Raw genomic sequence first — 24,183 nt, 5'->3', positions numbered from 1 at the left:
ACGAAGGTCTTACGTTTGAGCCACTGGTGGACGTGCTAGACGTACTGGAGTTATTGTTATCGTCGTCGAAGAGGGCGTTCTTCTCTAACTACTCGCGGCTTAGGTTAGTTCGCATTTCGATAGGACACTATCCTTATGTATCAACATTACTATATTAAACTTGCCGCTTAATTTCGGACCTATATTGGTACAAAGATGAAGGAACAATCACCGGTCGACTACTAGGCCGACCGAGCCAGAAGAACCTAACAGGCTTAGAATGATGGTATGGTAAGGTGGTTGAATGTCGAAGTGTAAACACCCCAAAGCAAAATGGCGGTTATTTGCGCAGTAGTGACGTTAAGCACAAAATCTCGTTGTTTTAAATTTCTCGTGGACGCGAAACACTTTTAACTAGAAATGGCACCATTAGTCGTACCAATCTATTAGGGCTACCGAGTAAGTGTGTTAAGAAAATATTCGGGTATATTAGTATACGGAATAGGATAGAATCGGAGGGAAGCACGCCAAGGAGCCTATCATATTAATATGGTAGACTTAGGAGGGGAAGATTGTCGACAGGGAAGATAAGAGGGGAGATTGTCGAGAGGGAAGACGAGAGAGAAGACTGTCGAGCGGGAAGACTGTCGAGCGGGAAGACTGTCGAGCGAGAAGATAGTCCTACTATACTGCTTTTTCAGAAAGGTTCGACGTAATATATTAAGGTATCATGTTTATCAATACACCAGAGTGAACGAACTTTAAGTTGTTCCCTCTATCACTCTCCAAATATTCGAGTCAAGTCTCTCTATACAACGGTATCGTGGTCAACCACTGAATTACGATATACCCTTGCCTTCCCTTGCCCTTTACCCTTGCCCTCTTTTGTTCCGTGGTAGATGCTAGGTTTATATACAACACTCAACGCGCGGCAAGGGTAACTGCTGGTGGAATAGACGTTCTTGCAGTCATATCGCGTCAACTCTTTTTTGTACTCCTAATACAAACGTTAGTGGTCCGGACTAACCGTACGCGTAAGAAAACATACCTCTAATAATCTGCTATACTTGGCCTAGTCCTTAGATGAGCCCTAATCCTACGGCCGCCGTCGTTCCTACTAGAGGGTCGCGAGGACACTAGCTTTGCCGATAAACTCTTTGGCCGGATCTTCGTTTGTGGTGGACGGGTATCGAAGCTCGAGTAGCGACTACCTCATAGTCTGGACTAGGTTCCTAGTGTCCCAATGTATAGTGCCAATCATTAAAACGTCGGTGAGCGAATATAGCGCGTGGATACGACCCGGCGGGATTACGAGTGTATCTCCCGAACGTAGGAGAATTGCCATGGGGCGCCAGTTCGGATAGAGCTATTCGGATTCTGCCTATACCGCGATCTCATTATCCTCGAGGTGCGGCCACGTTAGCCAAAGCTTTTCCCCCTCGTCGTAGATAATAACGGTAATAACCCCGTGATAGTTTATATGCGGCATAGAAAAAACCCCTTTCTTCCCGTAGATCTAAAACCCCTCGCAGCTGGATAGATCCTTAGGTTCGGAATCCACCTCTTTCCCGGCGCCCTAGCTCCCCGTCACCACCTTTATTACCTAGTAGTTGGACTCTTGGGCGAAATACCAGGGCTAAGGGTTCGCTTTAAAATAGTGGAGGTTCAGGAAATTCAAGGGCATCTCCAAATCGGCACGGAAAAGTTCGATAGCCTCTAAGCCAATTATAGGCTCGGGCAGGACGTCGTTATCGCCTTCGGCCGCTCTTTCGTAGGTATGGACGTCGATGTTCAGCTTGGTGCTAAGATAGTCGAGGTAGTTATTCAGTTGGAGCAGGTGTAGTGTATAGATGGCCAAGTCCTTTAGAATCAGTATAGGGATCATCGGCGTGCCATTCTTGAGCAGCGTATACGCGTTCTTGTCGGACGTGTACACTAGGTTGTAACTACGTACCTCTATATCGAAGTTTTTCGGTGTTATCGTTTGTGCTACCTTTTCGCTATAAGGGATATATATAGGAAGGAAGGCCTTTTTTATGGCCAGTCGATAGAGGGGTAGTTCTCGCGAGAGTCGGTTATCGCTATTATCACCAATAGTCCGTTGTAGGTTACGTAGTTAGCGATATACCCGTTTCTACGCGGCTCGACAAAGTTGGAGATAGTTACTCGTAAAGGTAGGCTTGGTGGTGGTGGACGCCGCGCGCTCGAAGCCAATATTCTGACTGTCGACCTTAAGCTCGTAGATGATATCTTGGCTTGGATGGACGTACTCGTGATATTGCTTAATATATCTGCTTAGCTGGCTCTTAATAAAACTACGTCGATATGATCGGCACCTTAGGCGTTGGCCCTTGAATTGATGTTTTGGGATTTCCGGGTGTTTGCGTCGGATATGACGACTTAAATTTCGAGTGTATAAGGGTTTAGGATACTACGGACACTGTTCTTTCTTCGCCATCGTGATGTGGTTGTGAGACAAAGGGATGAAGGATCTGATGGACTAAGGAAGGAGGGAAGGAGAGTGAAATTGCGATTATTGTTGTATTTCTTTTGTTTGTGGTGATTAAGTGGTTGGGTGGGCGGCCTACGCGACGCTACGCCAAGCCTTCCAAAAGTTTGGGGGTGCTGCTATACTGGTATAGAGAAGCTACTTTATCATTTATTTCTGTATAATTAGCTCCGCGGCAACCTACGAAATTAGTATGAAGGATATCTTACGAAGTAACCATGGCTCGTTATCCCCTAGGGTGGAGGCTAATAGGCATATAGGTAGGAAAACCTATCGAAAGCGTAAGCAAGGTCCCTCGCGATATTATAAGATCCAATATAACCCTTCGATATACTTGAAATATAGGACGTTGGAATGGTTGATAGCACGAATTCGTGCAATGGGAGCAAGAACGATTGAGCCCGAGGCCAGGAAGACTGAGGTCAAGAAGGCTAAGGTAGGCAAGAATAAGGCAGGAAAGAATAAGGCAGGCAAGAATAAGGCCGATAAGAACTAGGCAGACAAGAAGAAGACCTATAAGTAATAGAGCAAAAAGCCTCGACGTACTATGGGTTATATAGTTGATGGGATAGTCGATGGAAGAGAATTATAGCCGATCGTTAGATTAATTACCTCTGCTCAAAAGAGTTACAATGATTGGATTAGGGCCGCCTAGGAGGAAATGCGGTCAAATTAGGCAGGACAGTACTGTGGTACCGTGAATGATGATAGCTAACATAACTTGTTCCGTCCCTTAACGGGTATCGATCTATCCTTCCCTTTTAAGTATGGACGCGATAGAAGATAGTACATAATCGAGCCATTTGATTAGTAAAGTCTTACTAGTGTTGGATTTCCCGTACCTTCCCCTTAGGAAATATATTATCGTAGAGTACGAACGTCCTATTAACCCTTTAGACCGCGAAAAAGTGTGAACCTCGACCGCGACCCGCCTAAAAAATGGTACCCTAAGCATAGTACGATATCTTGGTGTACTGACGGTGGCGGTCCATGTAGCTTAGCGTCAATGGCATAAACGGGTCGGAAGGTTGACGGTGCCGGGTCACCTTAAGATTGTCGGTAAGGTGGACGATTATGGTGGGTGGCATTCGATCGAGGACTTGTAAAATCGACATCTACGTCCGTGTGCATCTATCTACATTGGAGCAACCTTCAGTGGGTCGCTAGCGGGACTGGTGAGTTTAGAATAGCTCTGAAATATAGTCGTTGGTGGCGAGGCTCGAAATGGTGATGCTTAACCGTCGGGTTGGTACTAAGGCTGCGTCGTAGCGGACCTTGTCGTCGCAGTAGTAGACTACCCGCGCGCATATATAAGAACATTGGGGCAAACCCGCCAGGAGGGTATCGATTACGCTGTGTAGGGGCAAAGGATTTGGCGCAGGTCCGAATTTGTCCGGGTCGTAGTTGTGTAGGGCGGTTCGGAGAGTGTCCCTAGCCGCCCCGCGACTCTCGATGCTGAGGTTACCCCATTTCCTTAGCGATACCCTCCGTATAACCTAACTGGGTAAGGGCAGTTCTCGTCGACGGCTTAGTGTTACCTGGTCGAGCTGTACTCTCTAGGTATCGAGTATATTCCCGGTAAAGATAAGGTAGTTAATAGCGCAGGAGTTTTGCGACTAGACCGGTCTATAGAGATATCTTTTCACACTATTACCTTTACTTAAAGGGATAGTACTATCGACGTAGTTCTAAGTCGCCTAAAAATCTCGGAAGACGGAGTATTCCTTGCCCTCGATGTACTCGAACCGTCTTTCGTTGGGTAGCGCGTTAACGCCACGTTTGATGGCTCGACGACCGAGCTGCTCGAGGATATATAAGGTGGTTGGGATTCGCTTATAGAGGGTCTCGATATCTAAGGCGGGGGCGGAGAGATCGATATTTGGAATATTTTTCCGTGATGCTTTGTATAACGCTCAGTTAGATATGGCCTACTCGAGGTCCCTTTGATAACTTATCGTCGCCACTTACTCTTTCTGATGGTTATTGAGCCACTAAACCGCCCCGACCGCGAAAAGTTAAGGTATACTTTAATTGGCGCGATTATTGTCGTCGAAGTCTTTAGATCCGGGAGCTCGTGGTCAAAGATCTCGTCTAGTGGTTAGGCAGTAATAAGTAGGGCGATAAAAACACCTCGACCAAGCATAAGTTCGAAGGTAAGGGATTGGAGGTTTGGCATACCAGTATATCAAGGCCACCGTTTTGGCCGCCACATTTGCACATCTGACCGCGCGTCTTTAACTTCCCTAGGCACTCCTACCCTCTCTTTAGATTTCTCTACTATATTCCATAACCTTTCTTATTTTTTGAACTTAGTGACCCTCTTATACCCCGACATAGCCGTTATATCTTTAAATACACCTGCCCGCGCCCCTTCCACTATGGCCGACCACCCTTTCTCTTAGCTAAAGAACCTTGTAGACAAAAGGGCCTACTACCACCTAGTCTATATCGACTAAGGAGAAGTGGAAGGAGCATGGAAAGCCCGAGTATCGGTAAAGACTGGTAGTGATGCCGGGAGCCCTAAACTAGCGGCTAAGGCGTGCGCACTAAAGAAGTTATAAGCAAAGAAGCTCGCCGCCGGCGTAGTGATGCAGAAGATCAACGAGCGTAAGTCATCTATATCCTAGACCACTTAGGGCGATGGATAGGTGGTAATTAACGCGTCGAGCAGCTCTTATCTCTCTCTTCGACACGGATTCTAGATATTCCTCCAATGGTACGGTTAACGTCGTCGATATCGAACCAAAAATAACGAAGAAGCAAAAAAGAGTGCTAGAATAGGCTGGGGCTTATCTAAAGGCGCTTAAGGAATCCGCGCTTGGAGGACGTATTATCCTCTCGATCGACCTCGAAGTAACAATTTCCACCTCGAGCGACGAGGTCTTAGAGGTCGGCATTGCTTAGGCACATCCATCCCAGCCGTGCACTTCGGAGCGTTGTCATTATCTAGTCGTCGAGGAAAATGCTTACCTACACAATGCTGGCCGGTATAACTAGGTGGACAATTTTCTGTTTGGTCGTAGCGAACGCGTCAAGAAGGAGGACGTCACTGGGCGTATATACCGGATTATATAGCCCCTGCTGGTATAGGCCAACAATGTCTGCCTCGTGGGCTACACTATCGGCAACGATCTTAAATGGCTACGTAACGTTAACGTCGACGTGGGCGAGATACTGGCCGGAGTCGAAATCTGCGATATCGGTCAAGCCTACTAGGCAATAAGAGGAGAGACCTAGCTAACTGGCTTGGGCCGTATGATGGCTGCGTACTATCTCCTAAACTAGAACGCCTATAATGCGGGTAACGATGTATACTACGGTGTATAGGTATATAGGAAGATAATGGAGACTTTTGAAGCCGTGTAGTGTTTAGCTATGGCGAACGACGGTGCTGCGGGCTGAATACTTCGACCTTGCTAGGTGTTCGTCGATTATGCGCTCGAGCCTGGATTCTTTATATACGCGTATAGATCTTATTGGTTTCATTAGATTAGAATAATAAAAGGCAAAGCCTACACCGCATTGTGTAGAGTTAGCCTGTTAAGTCTAGCTCCCTTTTCCCTTTTCGTGTCTATGTCGATGCTAGTCCGATTGACTACCTCTACGTATGTTGTCATTTAGAAGAAGTTGTCCTAAAGATAATGACTAAAATCTACGAAAGAGGTCTATATATAAACCCCTAATTGGTGGTTTTGGTCACTATACCGTAGGAGGGATCTACTTGGTAGCCTCGAGTTAATTAGGGTGGTTTCGAGGCTGGAAGGAGGTTGAGGAGACTGCCATATCAATATGATAGGGTGGTAAGTAGTAAGGGGAAGTTTATTGAGAGGGGGACGAGTGTCGAGGAGTCTACTATATTTATATAATAGGGTAGTAAGTATTAAAATCGACCGTTATAGCAAAGTTGAATAATCTAGTTAATCTCTTAAGAAATGAAGCTGCCGAAGAAGGCACTACGATTATATAATTGATATAAATTTATTAAAGCGCCTCCTGATCTTCTAGCACTTTGGATGGATATTTTGACTTGCTCTCGAATGCGCTGGTATCTCTACTTCAATTTTTGATTCAGTTATCCTTATCAAAGGTCATCAAATCGATGATGCTATCCGTAACGGTCTTGGCCTTCTCTTAATACTTGGGTTGCTTATTACCTTTAACGGAGGTGGACGATGTAATGGAGGTGGACAATGACGACTCGTATTTCGACTCGCTGCCGCTTTCGAGGAGATCGTTCCGAAACTAAGGTTCTTTATCTAGTAAGGTCTTAGTTAGGTTGTGTTGTAGGGTTAAGTCGGAGTTGGGAGTTAATGGATTTACTACTCGGCTCGGAGAGGACGGTACACTAAAGAGTATACATCGCGGTTAAGGCGACCTTGGCTTTCGCGTACTTCTTGCCTCCACTAGTGGCGGTAAACGTCTGGGTTTGTGGGTGGCTAGTGTAATATGCAATGGTGACAGTCGCTCGATAATATCCACTACCGACTTCCTTAAACTGGAATTCTATATTCTATAGATAGCGTTTCTGCCGTAGTTGATTTAATTGTGAGACGGGACAGTCGGTGCTAAATACGAGGTATGGCATAATGGAAAGAATCGATTGGAGAAGAGACCGATATATGGTATAATGGGGGTGGACGGGACTATGTCTAATAAAAAAGAAAATAGTCTAGTGGTGGTGGTCTCGATATTGCGGTGTTGATATATCTCAATTCTTTCCGGGCCTTGGCGCAATATACCGATATAATAATCAATCTTCCCCGCCGTGGTCCACTATACTTATATGGTAGGCCACTCGACAGCCTTCTATGCTCGACAATCTTCCCTGCCTTAATCCACCATACTGATATAGTAGCCCCTCGATATCCTAACCCTCGTCGTCCTTTTCTACGGCTAAGCCGTCCGAAGGGTGGTCCGGCTAGTCCTTCTATAATAGCGATGAGCGGGATATATTGTATCAAAGGGCGAGAAAGGCTCGCTTAGCTATTTGGATCAATACTTGTTAGTGGTAGATTGCCGTATATGGGCTAAATTTTACCTTATTGGATTGTTGGACTAATATGCTTGGGGGGGGGGGGGAGGGGAGGGGAATCGAAGATATCACTGGTATATAGTAGATATTGTTCAAGAACGTTTCTGGCTCAATTTATATTGTTTTCTAGATGAAACAACGGGTATACTCTATAGGTATAACTCTATTATCCTATTTCCAAGAGTTATGGTGGCCGAAATCGTAGCTAGACGGCTCCATCTTGCGGCTAGGTGAGAAGCTATCACTTCACAGATTTGGCACCAGTCTTCTTGCCGCGACCTTTCTTGCTTGCTTTCGTGTGTTTGCCTCTACGCTTGCGTTTGTTGCCAGCGGTTAGGCTCGGTATCAACTTGGTTGAGTAGGGCCTTGACAAGACTTTGCCTTTTACCGTGTCTTGTAGTGTTCGACTAAGTGACTTCTTGCTCGGCTACTCGATAGGTATGGCCTTTAATAAGCGAAAGGTAACCTTCGCCTTTTTCTTCGGCTTCACTTTATCGGCACTGTTATCACTCTCTTCTACTCTAGATTGCTTATTGTCACTACTGCTGCCCTCATTATCTTCCTCGTCGCTCTTATTATCTTCCTCGTCGCTCTTATTATCTTCCTTGTCGCTCTTATCTATATCTTTGTTGGTGCTGCTGTCGTCTCGCTCGGCGTCCTCTAAGCCTTCTAAATTGTTAGTTATTAGTATGAGGGAAGAGAAGGACGACAGTTCTTATAGCGTGCAATACACTCGTAGACCTTCGTTCGCGCTGCCTAACTATCCTTGGCCCCTTTGATATACTGCTGTAACAATGCGTGGACCTATATTACCGAAGTTAAACGTATGTTATGATGATACTCTTCGATAATTTCCTACCTTACGAATAGACTTCTTAATATCGTTAAGGTTGACCTTCTTTGCCTTCGCTATCGTGTATCGAAAGCAATATTTGATAGACTCACTATATCGCGAAACTTTAGACGATCTTTAAATAATGGACGATAACTAGGTGGAATAGGGTTTATGAAAATTTAGGGTAGGAAGATAGTACCTTTACGGTGCTAAATTTATGCTAAGGCCGCTATTGATTAGGTGACCGAGGAGTGCGTCCTACTATTACGAAGGATCTAAAGGTTAGGTAGAGTGTGGTTGAAGTCTCTAATGAGCATTCTATTTAGCCAATTCTAAGAATCTTATGTACGAGGTCTAGTTCGAGGAGGTAAACGAACTCGATCAGCCACTGTAGCAGTATCCTAACTTTTAAGTCAAGCCTTTTTGGGCTTCTTGGTAGGAGTAGAGTAGATCTCCATATCCTCGTTGGCCTTATCGATAGCTCGTTGTCTGATTTTCTTACCCTTGGTCTTCTTGGTCTTCTTGTTCTTCTTGTTCTTCTTCTTCTTTTCCTTTGCCTTCTTCCGCTTTAAGGCCTTTACCTTCGACTTGATGCTCTTAATACGCTTCTTCTCTCTTTCTAGCTTCTTCTCGGTGGAGGTGATTTTGGTGGTGGTAGAGGCGTTAGACAAGACGTCGTCGGAAGAGACGCGGGAACCTGTCTTACTGGTCTTACTGGTCTTACTGGTTCCACTGATGTTACTGGAGCTAGACGATTCCGATTCGTTTTCGTCCGAGTAGGTGTTACTGGTGTCTTCCTCTGGACGACGACGCTTGGTACTTCTAGCTAGGCAAACAATCAGTAAATACTCGAGTCGAATCAGTACTCTCTAACGTACTGCGTGACTTGGGCGTATTCGAGGTACCCTGGGACTTGGTGGGGGTGGAACGGGCGACTTTGGTTTTGGTGGGGGTCTTTGGGCTCTTTATCTATTGTTAAAATTAGCCAAGAAAATAATATTTCCGAGGGGGCGGGGAGGTTAGGTTTATACGATGGCCTTCGCCTTAGTCTTTAAACTAGATATTTCGTTAGAGTCGCGTTTGTAGATAGTAGAAGGGTTAATGTGTTTAACTATAAGATAAAATGAAGAACAACGATGAGGAATTAATTTCGTTTAACTCTTAGACTTTAAAATTTGGGTGAAATGCCTTAGCTGTAGATGGCTTGGCGGTTGAGTATACCGGTATGGCACACTCGGGCCATGTTGCCATCCCAATTTTTCACGATGGCTTGGCGCAATATACCGATATAACACGCCTATTGTTGTTGTTGTTATTGACATCCCAATTAATTTTCCTGGATACTCCCACCTTTCTATCTCTCGGCAAGATATCGTAACTCGCTTTAATTCTCTTGATCAACACAATTCTTCTTACGATATTGACGATTGCCTTCTCCCCCTTGATATGGCGGCGACTACACTAAATAGAAATCGGACTTAGTAGGTGGCCGACGAAGATAGGATTATCCCACTAGACTCGCTACTGAAGGCGGAACAAGTAACAATCATTAGTTAGGTAAGATAGATTCGCGCGTCTCGCAATAACTTGTATACGCGGCCACTAATACTTGTCCTATATAGGTGGTACGATAGATCGACGCGGGCCTGTAAGACGTAAGCGACCTTGAGAAAGAAGCCTTCCTTATCGCCGTGGTTCACTTTGCCGACCGGTGCGCCGTGAACTATGAGCTCGAGATCGACCTTAGCGAGGCTCTAGACCGGCTGGACGCGGCGTCGGACAATGAGCTAGATGACGACGGTCGCGAGCTCGGAACCCGCGGGCGTATCGATCCGGCTAGTGACTCGGACAGTGACTCGGATAGTGTAGAGGACGATAAAGAGTAGGCTCGTAGACTGGAACTTCGTAAACTGACCTTAAGTCTTACCCTAGACTATGACGTAGAAACCATGACTATACGGCGTGACGAGTTTATCAATTTACTCGCGAGAGTGGACGTGTCCTAGTCTATCGTTTTCCTTGACTAGCAAGGTCGATTGAAGACCTACGCCCCAAGGGTTAGTACGTTCAACGATAAGGATATTCGTCGTATTGCTAACTTTCTCTTTCACGATATACTGGGGGCCCCTGCGTATACTCGTATAGTGAACCTTACTAAGTGGTGGAACGATACAGTTGATGGTGATGCTGCGCTAGCGGAAAGAGCTAGGCTGGCTAGCCGATAGGTGCGATATCCGAAGGCAGCCCGTGAGCTGTTTGATGGCTAGGCGGTAGCTGAGCAGTCCACGCTACGGACGAACAATTTCCATTGGGCGTTGACGGGCAACCTGGGCCGCGTTCGAGTCCTGTAATAGTATCTAAAGCTGGTTAAGTACGGGAAGAGGAACCTGAAGGGTGTTCCCGAAGCCGTACAAGCCGTCGGCGTACCTATGAAGGGTCGGTAGACCTCTCGTATTAAGCAGTATATCTAGATTGTTCTGGGCCTACTGGGTTAGAACCAGCTCAACAACTAGCTGCAAGAGGCGTAAATGGTGAGCTCTTTCTCGTCGCGCTGGGGCGTGGGCGTGGTTGTCCTAATGCCGGTTAACTTTATCTCCTTGTAAGTCTCCCTATGCCTCGGAGCCCCTGTTGAACGGTGCTGATATAACCCTAGCTTCCGACCCTTTAGCGTGGTCAAAGTAAATACTATCGCGAAGACCTTATAGAAGGTCCTTCGTACGGAGCCACTTATAGAGATATACGATAACCTTGATTAGTATATCATTAACGCCGTCAAAAACGGTAGACCTCTTAAGGTTAAGTTTACGACTATACGAGGAGATAACTTATAAAGCCGGATTAAGAACGCTCTGTTCGAGACTAATGGTGACGACAACGCCGAGATGGTGGACGCGGAGAACTGAGAGAAGCTTAAGGATAGTATCAACCGCCGTTGCGGCTAGCTCGTTAGGGTTAGAAGTCTATGCGTGTAATCGTTTACCCGTGGTGACCAAGGGGTGAGGAAAGGGCCTGGCTTAACTAGAGCTTACCCATTATTGTATATTAGAGGTCGATACGAAAGAACTATACCCCTAGCTGGTGTAATATAAACTCTATAAACAATACCCTTAGGTATTAGTATGAAGGACTTAATCGATCGATACGCTTTGTAAGGGTCTACTATATTAGTATAATAGACTAAGTAAAGGAAGATTGTCGATAGGGGAATGTTGTTGAAACATTTAATCCTAGATCTTAACCCTTAAGCATTTAGCATCGAGTATATAGCGATATATACCATCAAGTATACAGCGAGTATATAGCATTAGGCCTATGTAGCGAGCACGTAGCATTAAGTATATAGCGAGTATATAGTATCAAGTATACAGCATTAAGTATGTAGCATTAAGCATGCAGCATTAAGCATGCAATATTAAGCATACAGCATTAAGCATATAGCATTAAGCACGCAGTATATAGTATATAGCACTAAGTACGTAGCATTAAGTATACAGCGAGTATACAGCATTAAGTATATAGTATCAAGCACGTAGTATACAGTATATAGTATTAAGTATACAGTATTAAGTATATAGTATTAAGTATATAGTATTAAGTATATAGTATCAAGCATTTAGCGAGTATGCAGTACTAAGGATACAGCGAGTATACAGCATTAAGTATGGAGCGAGTATATAGTATCAAGCATAGAACGAGTATATAGCGTTAAGCATAGAGCGAGTATATAATATTAAGTATATAGCGAGTATATAGCGTATAGCACCAAGTATATAGTATATAGTACGAAGTATATAGTACGAAGTATATAGCACTATATAGCGAGTATATAGTATTAAGTATATAGCGAGTATATAGTATTAAGTATAGAGCGAGTATATAGTATTAAGTATACAACGAGTATACAGTATTAAGCACTAAGTATATAGTATATAGTACGAAGTACATAGCACTATATATACAATATTAAGTACGTAGTATCTAGTATATATTATACAGCACCAAGTATAGTATACTTTCAATAATGCATTATACACTATACAGTACGTAGTATATAGTATGAAGTATATAGTATTAAGTATATAGTATATACGTAGTATCGAGTATATAGCACCATATATACAGCGCTAAGTATATAGTACCAAGTACGCAGCATTAAGTATACTTGCTTTCAAGGATATAGTACACCATTTTATCTAAGGCTTGGTATACTAATATAGTGGACGTCCCCTTCTCTACGCTAACCCTACGCCTAGTCTTTATTTTGCTCTACTTTATAATCGCCGCGACTCTTCCTCCCGTAAGACCTCGACGTTTGACTCTTTGCCTATTTCTTATCTATCCCTTATATTTCTGATATACTTTAGAGTTCCTTGCCCTGGTTCCTAACTATGCCCCTTATCGAAGCTATTGATGCAATCTACTAGGTTAATCGCAATCCCTAGGCGTATGTACAAAAACACCTATTATCTTCACCGCTAACGAAGCCCGTAGAGCTATACGTGCTGGCGTCTCGGTTCAGGATATAAAGGCGAGTAGAGCAGCACTCGAGAACTTCTGCACGAAAGTCGGCCTTCGCCTAGGCGATCTCCGTGGCTATGGTTATCTCGCCCTCGCTCGAGGAATCAACCCGGTGCCATTAGAAAAGAATTTCCAGTACTTCGAGGGCACCGTGACGTCTATTCTTCGCCCTGTTATAGCTACGTAGGATCAACTAGATAGAACTATTAACTCGAGTCGAGACAACGAGAAATAGAGGTATCGATATGGTCCAATCTAGTTAGACTTATCGTGTACTGTTGACTGTGCCATTTTTGTCGGGCTGATACTCGACGTTGGAAGGATATAGATCGACCAAGTTAGCTCGCAAGATCTCCTGAAGGAGCCTGTCCCGTCTTTCCTGATGCGCAAGATCGTGTCTCGGCATTGGGGCTAGTTGGACGACACCGCCCGTAGTAAGATACGCGATTATCTCCGTGACGAGCTATATCGTTTCGACCCGGTATCCTTCTATCCACCACCGAAGGGGAATCCCGTGGCCAACGTCATCAATATATACTTCTACGGGGTCCTGTAGGTAAGCTATATAAGTGTTAGGGTAACTCAATACTATAACGGTATATATATAGTTAACAACGCTACCGTACCCTAGCGGAACAACTATATCTATATTGGTTAAGTATCGGTCGGTGCTTATATTCAAGCACGGTTCAGCCCGACAATAGACTAAGTATCGGGTCGGGCTAAAGATATGCTTTGCGCCTATAACGAGGGGATATATCTATATTCTATAACGATATAGCTTATAATCCTAGATAGGATGCCTCCACATCTTATCGTATACGTCGCTGGGGTCGTGGATAGTCCCTCTACTCGATCCGCCGACCTATACCAAGGTATCATCATTACTTACCTTGACCGCCGCTACTAGCTACGCTTAATTTTATATCGCGCCGTTGATACCGTACTAGTCGAGGATATAGCCCTCGCCACCCACTTTCTCGTTATCTAGTACCTAGAAGACGAATACGTTCTCTACGACGGTATGAAAAACAACGGGAGGATCCGAAGGATTCAAGGCTAGTGGGATCTAGGGATAGTATCGTGCCGTATCGTTACTATTTTCTTTTAGGTAGAAAGTGCGGTCGGTACTAGGCGTCAAGGATAGTATGCACTATATTGCTCGAGCACCTAAGGGTGCGGCTCTATGAAGATCGTAGGCCGGCTAAGGCTGCCCGCTAGCGCTGCCTAGAGGTTATCTAAAATAACGCTATATCTTCGTCTATATCTACGTCACTAGCCTCGAGGTGGTCTTGCACGACTTCTTTATCTATATCTGTGTTTATCTCTACGTCACTAGTCTCGAGGTGGTCTTGTACGACTTCTTTATCTATATCTTCGTCTATCTCTACGTTACTAGTATTGGGGTGGTCTTGCACGACTTCTTTATCCATAATATTAGTATCCTACGTCTTATTATCTATCCATTCCGCCTCGATGGCCGTGACCTATATATTACTCGCTATACGGACATCGTCGTCGATAACACCTTTCCAATTCATACTAGCGTAGTTAATATAAATCACCCGCCCTCTACGCTCGTGGACGACTCGGGCAAATTCTTGAACCATTTGCTGGCAGCCCGGTACTTTGAGCGCCGTCCCCATCACTAGTAGTACGTCGGGCTTGAGCTCGATATCCTCGTGCTGACGCTCTACTAACCAAGTACTGTCGGGATGCTCTTCACCGTACAGTATAATATTCGGTCGTAGTGTGCCTATGGTCCAGGTTCGTTTACCCTTGGCTACCCGCTCCGTATGTAACCGCCGATAGTCTGGGCACGGCGTCGGTATGCCTTTACTTACGTCTTTTTATATCTCGTTCGTCTAGGGCGATCGGTATGCGTATATTGTATAGCGTAGTAACATTATATTACCGTGTAGTTGAATGATACTGTAGCTTGCTCTACTGCCTTTGCTGTCCGACGCAGCAGAACTAGTCTATACGGTGTGCAGGCCGATACGCTGCTCGAGATGATCGACGTTCTGTGTGTAGCAGCGGATCAGAAGCCCTCGGTCGTTGAGCCGTCGAAGGAAACGGTGCGTTCGACTGCTATCCCGAATACGGTAAATTCGATGCTTTAGCGCCACGGCGAATTGATAGAAAACGGGCTGTGTTGCTAGCTATGCCAGTATATCGACGTCAAATAAGTCTCGATCTCTAACCTTGGCGGCTATTGGCAATACGTTGATTTCATTATAGAGGTCGTTGATAAGAGTATTCGCCTTAGTATTATATATACCACCTAGTGAGCGGAAATCCTGTGCTTAAAATATTAGTTGCTATGGCCCAATCTCTCGGAGACTTTGTCCCGTACTAGAAGGCCGCAGCTGCGACTGATCCCGGCACTCGTGATAACAATATAGCGAGCGCCGTATAGGAGCGACGACATTGCTGATAGTCGATCTGTGTCGTTACTAGTGATTACTTTAGGATCCATTGTGGTGATAGGCGTAGTACAATATCGGTTCGAGTTATCGACGGCCCTAATCTATGTCCTGGAAAACTGGGGAGCGATATTCCAAAATAAACGTATTCACGTGATCCTTTTACCACTTGTATATACTGGTATACCAAGGCGGTCGTGGACGCCCTAGGCTACGGGCACGTAACCTAAAGCGCCTACGGTAGGGTTTTAGGGTATTTGTTTACTCGATAGTATATATTACCCCTTACTTCTATAGTGTATCCCTTTCCCTCCCCCTTAGCTTATTACTTCTATATCTATACTTCTCTTTCTCTTAGGTATCCGGGCGATTTCGTTATGGCCGCGTCTTTCTCCTTAACCTTTAGTCGCTAGATTGTAGAGGAGGTCTATACTATCTCGTGTCGAGTATCTATCTTTCCTTTACTAATCTCTTGCATTAGAGTCTCCGAGAGGCCCTAGCCGCCGTTATACGTTATAAGCCTACCGGAGAGGCTGTCTACCGTCTAGTATACGAAGGTAGGACCGCGACTAGGAACCCTACCCCGGAAGTCGTGGTGCTGAACAACAGTAGTGGTCTTTACTAGACGTATCCCTCTACCCTCCTTAGCGACCGTAAGGTCGGCCATAATCTCTTGTCCCTCGATCATAAACCGTCCACTTCCGAGGAAGCGGACAGAAGACCGGTGTCCTCCTGATGAACCGACTCGCCCGGCTGCGAGCGTCCCTTCGACGGGAACGAAGACGTTATCTACTCTATCCCTAACCTCGAACGAGGCCGCGAAGTCAGCGAGGGAGAATAGCGACGAGGACAACGAGGAACCTCGCCGTATGAAGCGCGTTCGACCGGCGGGTTATAAGCTACCGGGTATAAACGGTGCACCTGATCGCCTAAAGGGCTTGGCTATTGCGACGCGGATACCCGGAAAGCACGGATACGAGAAGAAAAATAGGAAATTAAGAAAGATGTTATAGATGTAGGTATGAATATATGTTTATCGGGATAATATTAATGTCCATCATATTAATATAATAGAGGTTGGATAATAGGCGCTCGTCTTGGGCAGTGGCTCGTGTCCACTCGGTATACTTTAGGCCTATATCAGCTATAGCCTCGAGGGCCGGCTCGCTAATACCCACCTCGTAAAGTTGTCCTGCTCCCGTAGAAAAGAGTTAGCCAGCGTATATATGTTTGGGGTAGGCGCTATCCTACGATAAGGTTGCCTAAATAGACCCCGCCCACTGTACACTCAACGCCTTTCACTTTTCTTCGTTGTTGTTCTAAATTCTACCTTCGCGTCCAACGTCCTCGACTTGATTCCAACGTCCTTCTATAAGTGATAATGGATAGTCATAGCCACTAGAACGTAGGTACTACCTCGAAGACCCTTACCATCTTATTCTAATCTGTCAACTAGATCCCTATAGCCGCTATTCAACGCTTACGCCGGTATATAGAACAACTCCTTGAATACGACCCTTCCGGCGCTTCTGTCTTGCTCCTAGCTTCTAAAGGTAGGCGTATCCTAATGTTTCGAACGGTCTCTCGTAGCTAACTACGACTTTAGTCGTCTACGGACGAGCTTATCGAGAGTTCCCCGCGAGCGCCAACGTTGACACTCTACCCGTACCCCACTAGATATAGATGGCGTAGTCTTGTCTCCCGCCGTCCCCGATAGTGAAAGACAATTAGATAAAGTTATGGAAGAGTAGGTATACGCGAGATAACAACGATCGTCCTAGCCCGGTCCACGGTGCACGACCACCGTCACCGAATCGAGAAAGGTCGATCGATCATGACGACCACGGCTCGGGGGAGAATGCTAGGACCCGCGACAACGATATCGTCGACCCGTTACGTCGATCTAATACTCCTCTTACGCGGCTGTCGCCTTAGACGATTACGCCTCGGTATCGTTAAGTGCTAGAATTGCTATATCTACCTACCCTCCCGTAGGATAAGGACGGTCCAAAGGTAGGCGAACCGGCTAGCGAGACTCACTCGGAATCGAGTATCGCCACTCCTGACTCCTCCTATATGATCGACGAAATAGATCTCTTCCGTCGCATTGACGAGTTAATCAACAAAAGCCCAATACCGTCTCCCGTACTGACTAGTTATATCGAAAAGACTCCAACGGAAACCTTAAAGCCCGCGTCTCTACATTTTGGACCATACCCTCTAGATCTGCTACCCTCTCCATAGTCTAAAGACACTACGACTCCGACCGCTACGGTCGTATTAGGACGTTCGACCCACGCTACCGTTAAGACTCGCTCGTCGATCGCGCGTTGCGCGAAACCGCGCCGGAAAGCTGTTAAGAACTCGGAAGAGACGCTATTGTAACCCTCTAGCCGGTCGGGTCCGGTTATACAGTCACCACAGAAGAGCACATTAAATTCTAAAGAAGGTTAGGCGAGCTCTTCGGCGATCTATATCCGATCGTTAAGAGTAACAACGTCTCCTAATGAGACGACGTCACTCGTTACTACTACGAAGAAGAGACCGTTACCGACCCCTTCCTCCCCTAGTAGATAGGTTAGGTTCGGCCGAAAGTCGAAACGACTATGCCTTGAAGTCGAACCTTAAGCTGGTGCGAATGGATTTGAGACGCTACTTTTAGTATCTTGTCTTATCGACGATATTATATAGACGTCTTTAATTCTCTATCTATATTAGATAGTTACCCTGTAAACCTAATAGCTAGGTAGCCTCGGCCGGTGAGTATAAGCATTATGTGACGGCGTACTTGATTATCTAATAAGATTAATCGAACACCGACTCTTGGCGAATATTTTTCGAAAGTTGTTTATTCGCGACCTTCCTTCTTATCACCACTTGTATTGGGCCTCGGTCTCACATCGAGTGTTCCTACGCAACGAGTCTAACGACTATCGACTATATCGTACCTAATATGGCGGTATCCTCTCGTCTAGAGTACTTAGAGTATATCGGTAAACCCGACGATACGATGATAGTGGTATTGATAGCCACTATGGTTCTAGCAGAAGATACTAACTTTTTCTTTAGATTATGGATAATCTCAAGGAGTTACTGGACCGTTCTACCGAAAAGCTTACCCTGGCTCGATCACTCTATCGATTTACTATAATGATCGCTAATAAGTATGCTCTCTCTATAGAGTCTATCTAATGTGATACAGTACCGCCAGCTAAAAGACCGAAGGCGTTCGGGGAAAAATCTGCGTCGGAGAGAGTTCGTTCTAATTCAATACTAACGACTACCTCACGTCCCCGAGAGATGCCTACGGTGATCGACGGCGGTCTAGGCAACAATAATCTATCCGCTAGAACACCCTTACAAAGCGACGCTCGAACACAAGGTCAGCCACGCGATGTTCCCGCGCCAGGGTCAGGACGTCTATCTACGCGTGACGTACAATCCGCTCAATAGAGGAGTGACCGTAGCGACTCGGGGACTCGTGATCGTAATGACGAGGTCGGGGGCGACCAAAGTCCTAGCGAAAGAAATTACGAGTATAGAGGCGACGAGGACGGCGATGGCGGCACCGACGACGAAAACGACGACTAAGACAACGTCTACATTTAAAAGCGTCTCCAAAATGGTCTTCTACTTATCGCACCCCGTTCGGACATTAGCATCACTAGGGAGAGGCGGATATAGTTCTATCGCCGTCTACGCTCGTTGGAAGTCCCCATCCAGCGGAACAATAAGTGGGTTACCATGGGGTTCACGGCTACCGAGATCATCGAGATCACTAATTTCATGTTCTCCGACCTTACCGGACCTAAGGCCGTGGAGCGTGTCGCGTCACTCGTGGAGCGCTACTCCCAAGACCGAGGTAATATACCCGACACACGAAGCTCCAAGCGCGCCGAAGAGGCCGTAGACCACCCGGACACTCCCTCCCAGCTCCAGGCCTTTTTTAAAACCTATTCTCGGGCGGCCGCTAAGAAGGATCATAACAACATCCTCGAATATGTCTGTCAGCTATAGCGTGACCTCGAGTTCCTTGCCGAGCTAAATCGACTTTAAGAATTGACCAAGCGGAAGGACCCTGAAATCCTGAAGCTGTTTGACAACCACAACATTAAGTCCAAGTCCGGATCGACCTTGATGAATCGACTAACTAGCTATATCTGCGATACACTTAGCATCAAAAAAAATGAATTCTGGAACTTTGTTTTGGGTGTTTAGGCAACGCAGGGTCTCGTGTCCGTCGTTGGAAGTCCTGGAGTTATTATCCTTATCCCGCTATTACGTAGTCGGAAGTTCGTTTATTCCCTTACCTCTGCTACCTTAGTTTTTATCTTGGCTAATAATCTCTAGGCTATACAAATGGGGCAATTAAAGAATGGCGTATATTTACGAGCTCTTCGGGTCGATCAACCTAGAATTTCGTTGACTTTATCAAATGCTCGACACTACGATCCTATAATCTATTCTCGCTTATAAGAGTCTACCGATGATGGAACTCTCGTTAATTCTAGATAAGTTACTAGAGGAGTATATGGACTCGGCGTTGACGGGTATACGGGGACGAATCGCCGAAGTTGACTCTACGGATTCGGATGGATCTGACGCGGTAGATAATGATGATAGAATCGAGGAAGTATCGATAGCGTCGGCTGGATCTGATGTGATCGACGAATAATGCTTTGTAACTCGTCTACCTATCTTGTGGTAGTAATATATAATAGAGTTAAGTTTTATACTTACTACGAGATTGTTAAGACGCCTAGCCCGTTGCTCGTTAACACTGGTATATTAATATGCTAGAGTCCTTTAAAGCGGCGATTGTTTGAACTTATTTTAAGGGCGTATATGGCATAACCCTATAAAAGACGTATCCTCCTCTTCTCGCGTCCTAGGATCCTTATACTTCTAACCTTTAACTCCCTTCCCTAAAGTACTATCCGCTGGAGAGCCCTTTTTGAGTGATATTGTTATCGTTTCCATTTTATCCTCAATGGCTTCGTCCACCTTAGGAAGGACGTCGAGATCACCAATATCCTATCGTTGTCGACCACTACGCCTAGGTGGCCAGTATCGACAAATATTTAGCCCCTATTTCGGTTCTTCCAGTAACTCGGAGTCTACCGCCTTTCGATCGATACGAAGCTCGGTAGAGACTGCACCCTTAACCACACGAGATTCGGCGAGGCTATATCGGTTGGAGAATAGGACTGGGGCCTTTCAACCACTAGTCTCTCTATGTACATCGATAGCTACCCCCTTCTCGGTCTGTCACCTTACTTGGCTAGTAAGATATGGTCAAGCACACTTTCTCTAACTATCTATAGTTTCATATCCTTGGAGACTCGTCTTATCCTATCGAGATTCCCGAGTCGCCCCTAGACTCCCCCACCTACTCCTAGTATACGGATCCCCACCGGCGCCTAGGTCCTAGCGTAGTTCTACCCCTTATCTAGCCCAAAAATGGAGAATATTTTAAGGAGGAGAAAAAAGACGGGTATATAAGGGAGACCGAAACCCTGGCCGATTATCCCTATCTAGCTATATATCCTATTGGCGATGATACTGTGATGGGGCTGAACTAGGACTACGACGACGAGGTAGGCCCCTCGCTCATCGAGTCTATACCTATACGGTCGAGCCTACGATAAAGAGCCTATCGGCTAGCGTCTTGTATCCCAACTCTAGGGGCTTCTCGTCTACGGCCGTCTCTCGAATTTTAGGGTCTCTATACCGACGACGATAGTCGTGACGATGGCCGTGACGATAGCCGTAACGAGAGTAGTAACGAGAGTAGTGACGAGGCTACTACCGACAATGACTCTATCGGGTCCACACTAGATAGGTCTATAATAGACGATTTCGATGTTCCCGACGTAGACGACGTCGATATTGTAATAGAAGAAATCTTTCGCCTTCTTATGGGCGATTGTAGATATAGGCCCGAGCAATATAAGGACGACTCTATATCCCACATAGCCGATGGGTTGGACAACCACTGCGATCTCTCGGCTATATATCTCGACGAACGCGGACGGTAACGACTCGGATCGCATCCTCGAGTTGGTCTTCGTTATAACGGATTTCTATCTAACGAGGGATACGCCCGGCATATATACCTCGCAGCCTCTACGTTGCGGTCTCTCTTCGAAGGACGTCTAGACGAGGAGACGCCGATATCGTAGGTCTATCTCCATTCGGAAGAGATACCTCGCGCTGGGGCCAAAATTTCCTTTGACGTCGATAGCTTCCTTGGATTTCCGTCCTCGTTAGACGCGTTACGTAAGGGATTCCGCTTTTGTCCTAGCTACAATCTCTCGCGTGGCATCCGCAGCAGTCTATACATTAAACGTAGGGTTCTTTATTCTGGTCCGAAGGGGAAGTTGATGTAGTGGATATATCATTTCCGCGATATCCCATATATATACCTAGGATCTATTGATGGGCTATTTGACTGCTCCCTCTATATCTTCTTCCCTCGATTGATGTTAACCATCGACTATAGAGGTAGAGGGGAGCCTAGGAAGAAAAAGAGAAAGCGCTTTACCTATCTCCTCGCTGCTATGGTATAGAGGTTTGTCGACTAGGCCTTGCTCCCTTACGTTCGGAAGTATATCGAGGAGGACTGCCTATAGTGGGTGCCCCCGTCGTAGTAGGTTAGGGAGTTAAAGGCTTAAGCTAAGGGCATCGAGCATCAACAGCGTATCGGCGAACAGGGTCTTAAGGTTTCATTTACCTACTATATACCATTAGACGGCCTAGAACAAGTGTAGACTAAGATGAACCGTATATTCGACGACCCGAGATTCCGGCTTACTGAATTTTAAGATACGTTCCTCTTAATTAATGCCAAGGGGTTTAAGTTAGATTTTAAGGTGACTAGATCGCTCTATTAGGCTATCGACCGATATCTTACCTATCTCGAGGGAATTTTCGACTTCGAGCTTATGCAATATATAGTGCACGATATCGCTCGAGAGGTGTATCCGCTGAGCCCTATACGATATCCGTTCGTGTCGACCTAGAGCGATGAAAAGGCCGTCCTCTTCTGGAAGACTTGCTATCTACGATCTAAATATGCGAGGCTCCGTGACGGCTACTTCGGTGGCCAATTGGGGTAGATATGCCTATATTATCTATGCTTCTTACGGGACACCGCTAATATAATTGTCGAGCCTCCCGTACGGTCGCCTACGTATTGTAGCGGGTAGTATTACGGTCAGTGGTACTCGGCCTCGAAGGAGATATCTAATGCTGGGTCGCTATATACGTTCACCAACGAGGGTCTCACTAAACTAGCTATCGACGCCCGCGTATAGGCGGCTCACGCCAAGCGGTAGGGTAATGGAGATTTACGACGTCGCGAATTTTTGCTCCGGAGCTTCGTTGGGTGTAAGCGCCGTATATACGACTTCTATTCGGACTACGCCAAGGTGGCGTTTGTCACTCGCTGGGAAGGTCGGACCGTCTATGCCGTCCTCCTCCGTCTTAGGGAGATGGCTCGTCTTAGAGAAGAGGAAGGTGGGTTGGATATTATACTTGACGAGACTCCCTCGGCCGCTTGGGTTATTCGAGCCGATAGCTAGTGTCGGTTTATCTTGAATAACTACGATAAGTATATCATCGCAGTCGAAGTGGCGAGTGTGACCAGCCCTAATACCGGCATTAGTTTCGAGCGATCGAAGTGTATAGCCGCCCTCTTAAAATGTATCGCCCGACTATCGAGCTGTGACCCGTCTCGCGATGCCCTCTTGTCCTACTCGGTTCGATAGTCTAGGGACGGTTAGGTCTAGGGTCTCGGTATCTAAGATGCAATCGTAGAATACGGCTATGGATGGCTTCGACCTATTATTGACTGGGAGGCGTTGACGTTTAAGGTTGATGTAAGCTCGGAGGTCGTCCGTGGCGACCGTAATCTATCTCGGTGGTATACACGTAGTGGCCAGCTCCTCCAAGATACGGACAACTCCCTATAGCTATGCTTTGCCGCCCTGCAAGATCCCTCTTCTATATATACCGCCCAATACGAAGCGCTTCTCCTCGTCGCCTATCTCTGCCTACGTAAGTATCGCCGAGACATTGTGAAGGCGATCAAGAAGGAATTTCTATAACCTAAAGATGACGACTTTGATACCGACAATATACGATTCAGTTACGATGGTCTATTTAATACCCTAATTGATCAACCTAAACTGATCTAGAGCAACAAGACGGGTATAAAGACTCCTGAAGATCTATTCTAGTGGATATAAGGGGTCCACGAAGGGCGCAAACGCAAGTACTTCCAGCAAAAGCCCTTTAGGATCATGCAAGACAAGGTCCACGATGCCTTGGCAGCGGGACGACCTAGCCTCCTCGAGCAATGGACCAACCTTCTTAAGCTTGAGTTTTTTCGATATCATTGGGTCGTTCCTTACCTTGATACGAATGGTACCTTCATCGCTACCGTAAAGACGACTGGAGCCCGTCAGTGGTGGTCGGTTATGACCGACGGGATATATGTAGGTATGAGTTGGGGCCGACGAGACAAAATGAGAGGGTCCCCGCCGGACTACCCTGCGACCTTGGATATAGGCACGGATGACCTAAAGGCCTTCTTCTTCGGGCTTAGTTCGGAGCGATATAGAGACGGAACGATTCTATAGGGAGTAGGGATACGAGGGACAATTTTTAATGTCATAAACGAACTTTTGTCGTTATTAGGGTTAGGGTTAGGGTTAGGGTTAGGGTTAGGGTTAGGGTTAGGGTTAGGGTTAGGGTTAGGGTTAGGGTTAGGGTTAGGGTTAGGGTTAGGATGACCTAAAGGCCTTCTTCTTCGGGCTTAGTTCGGAGCGATATAGAGACGGAACGATTCTATAGGGAGTAGGGATACGAGGGACAATTTTTA

At 46.0% G+C, this 24,183-nt stretch overlaps 2 protein-coding genes across 2 annotated transcripts; one reads left to right on the top strand and one right to left on the bottom strand.

Annotated features, from left to right (window-relative positions):
- Positions 1-8,768: 8,768 nt before the first annotated feature.
- PV05_07703 (uncharacterized protein) lies at positions 8,769-9,598 on the bottom strand (the record flags this gene model as incomplete). Its single annotated transcript, XM_013457151.1, has 3 exons — positions 8,769-9,181; positions 9,234-9,324; positions 9,590-9,598. The coding sequence occupies 3 exons, from the start codon at positions 9,596-9,598 to the stop codon at positions 8,769-8,771; spliced, it is 513 nt and encodes a 170-aa protein (XP_013312605.1).
- A 9,227-nt stretch (positions 9,599-18,825) lies between these two features.
- On the top strand, positions 18,826-19,517 carry PV05_07702 (uncharacterized protein; the record flags this gene model as incomplete). Its single annotated transcript, XM_013457150.1, has 2 exons — positions 18,826-19,301; positions 19,374-19,517. Exons 1-2 carry the CDS (start codon positions 19,044-19,046, stop codon positions 19,515-19,517), a joined length of 402 nt encoding a protein of 133 aa, XP_013312604.1. The 5' UTR covers positions 18,826-19,043.
- Positions 19,518-24,183: the final 4,666 nt, after the last annotated feature.

This window comes from Exophiala xenobiotica, assembly GCF_000835505.1.
Source record: "Exophiala xenobiotica strain CBS 118157 unplaced genomic scaffold supercont1.5, whole genome shotgun sequence".
In the NCBI taxonomy this organism is placed as follows: domain Eukaryota; kingdom Fungi; phylum Ascomycota; class Eurotiomycetes; order Chaetothyriales; family Herpotrichiellaceae; genus Exophiala; species Exophiala xenobiotica.
The sequence above is the reverse complement of the archived record's forward strand: the minus strand, read 5'-3'. Positions and strand labels throughout refer to the sequence as shown.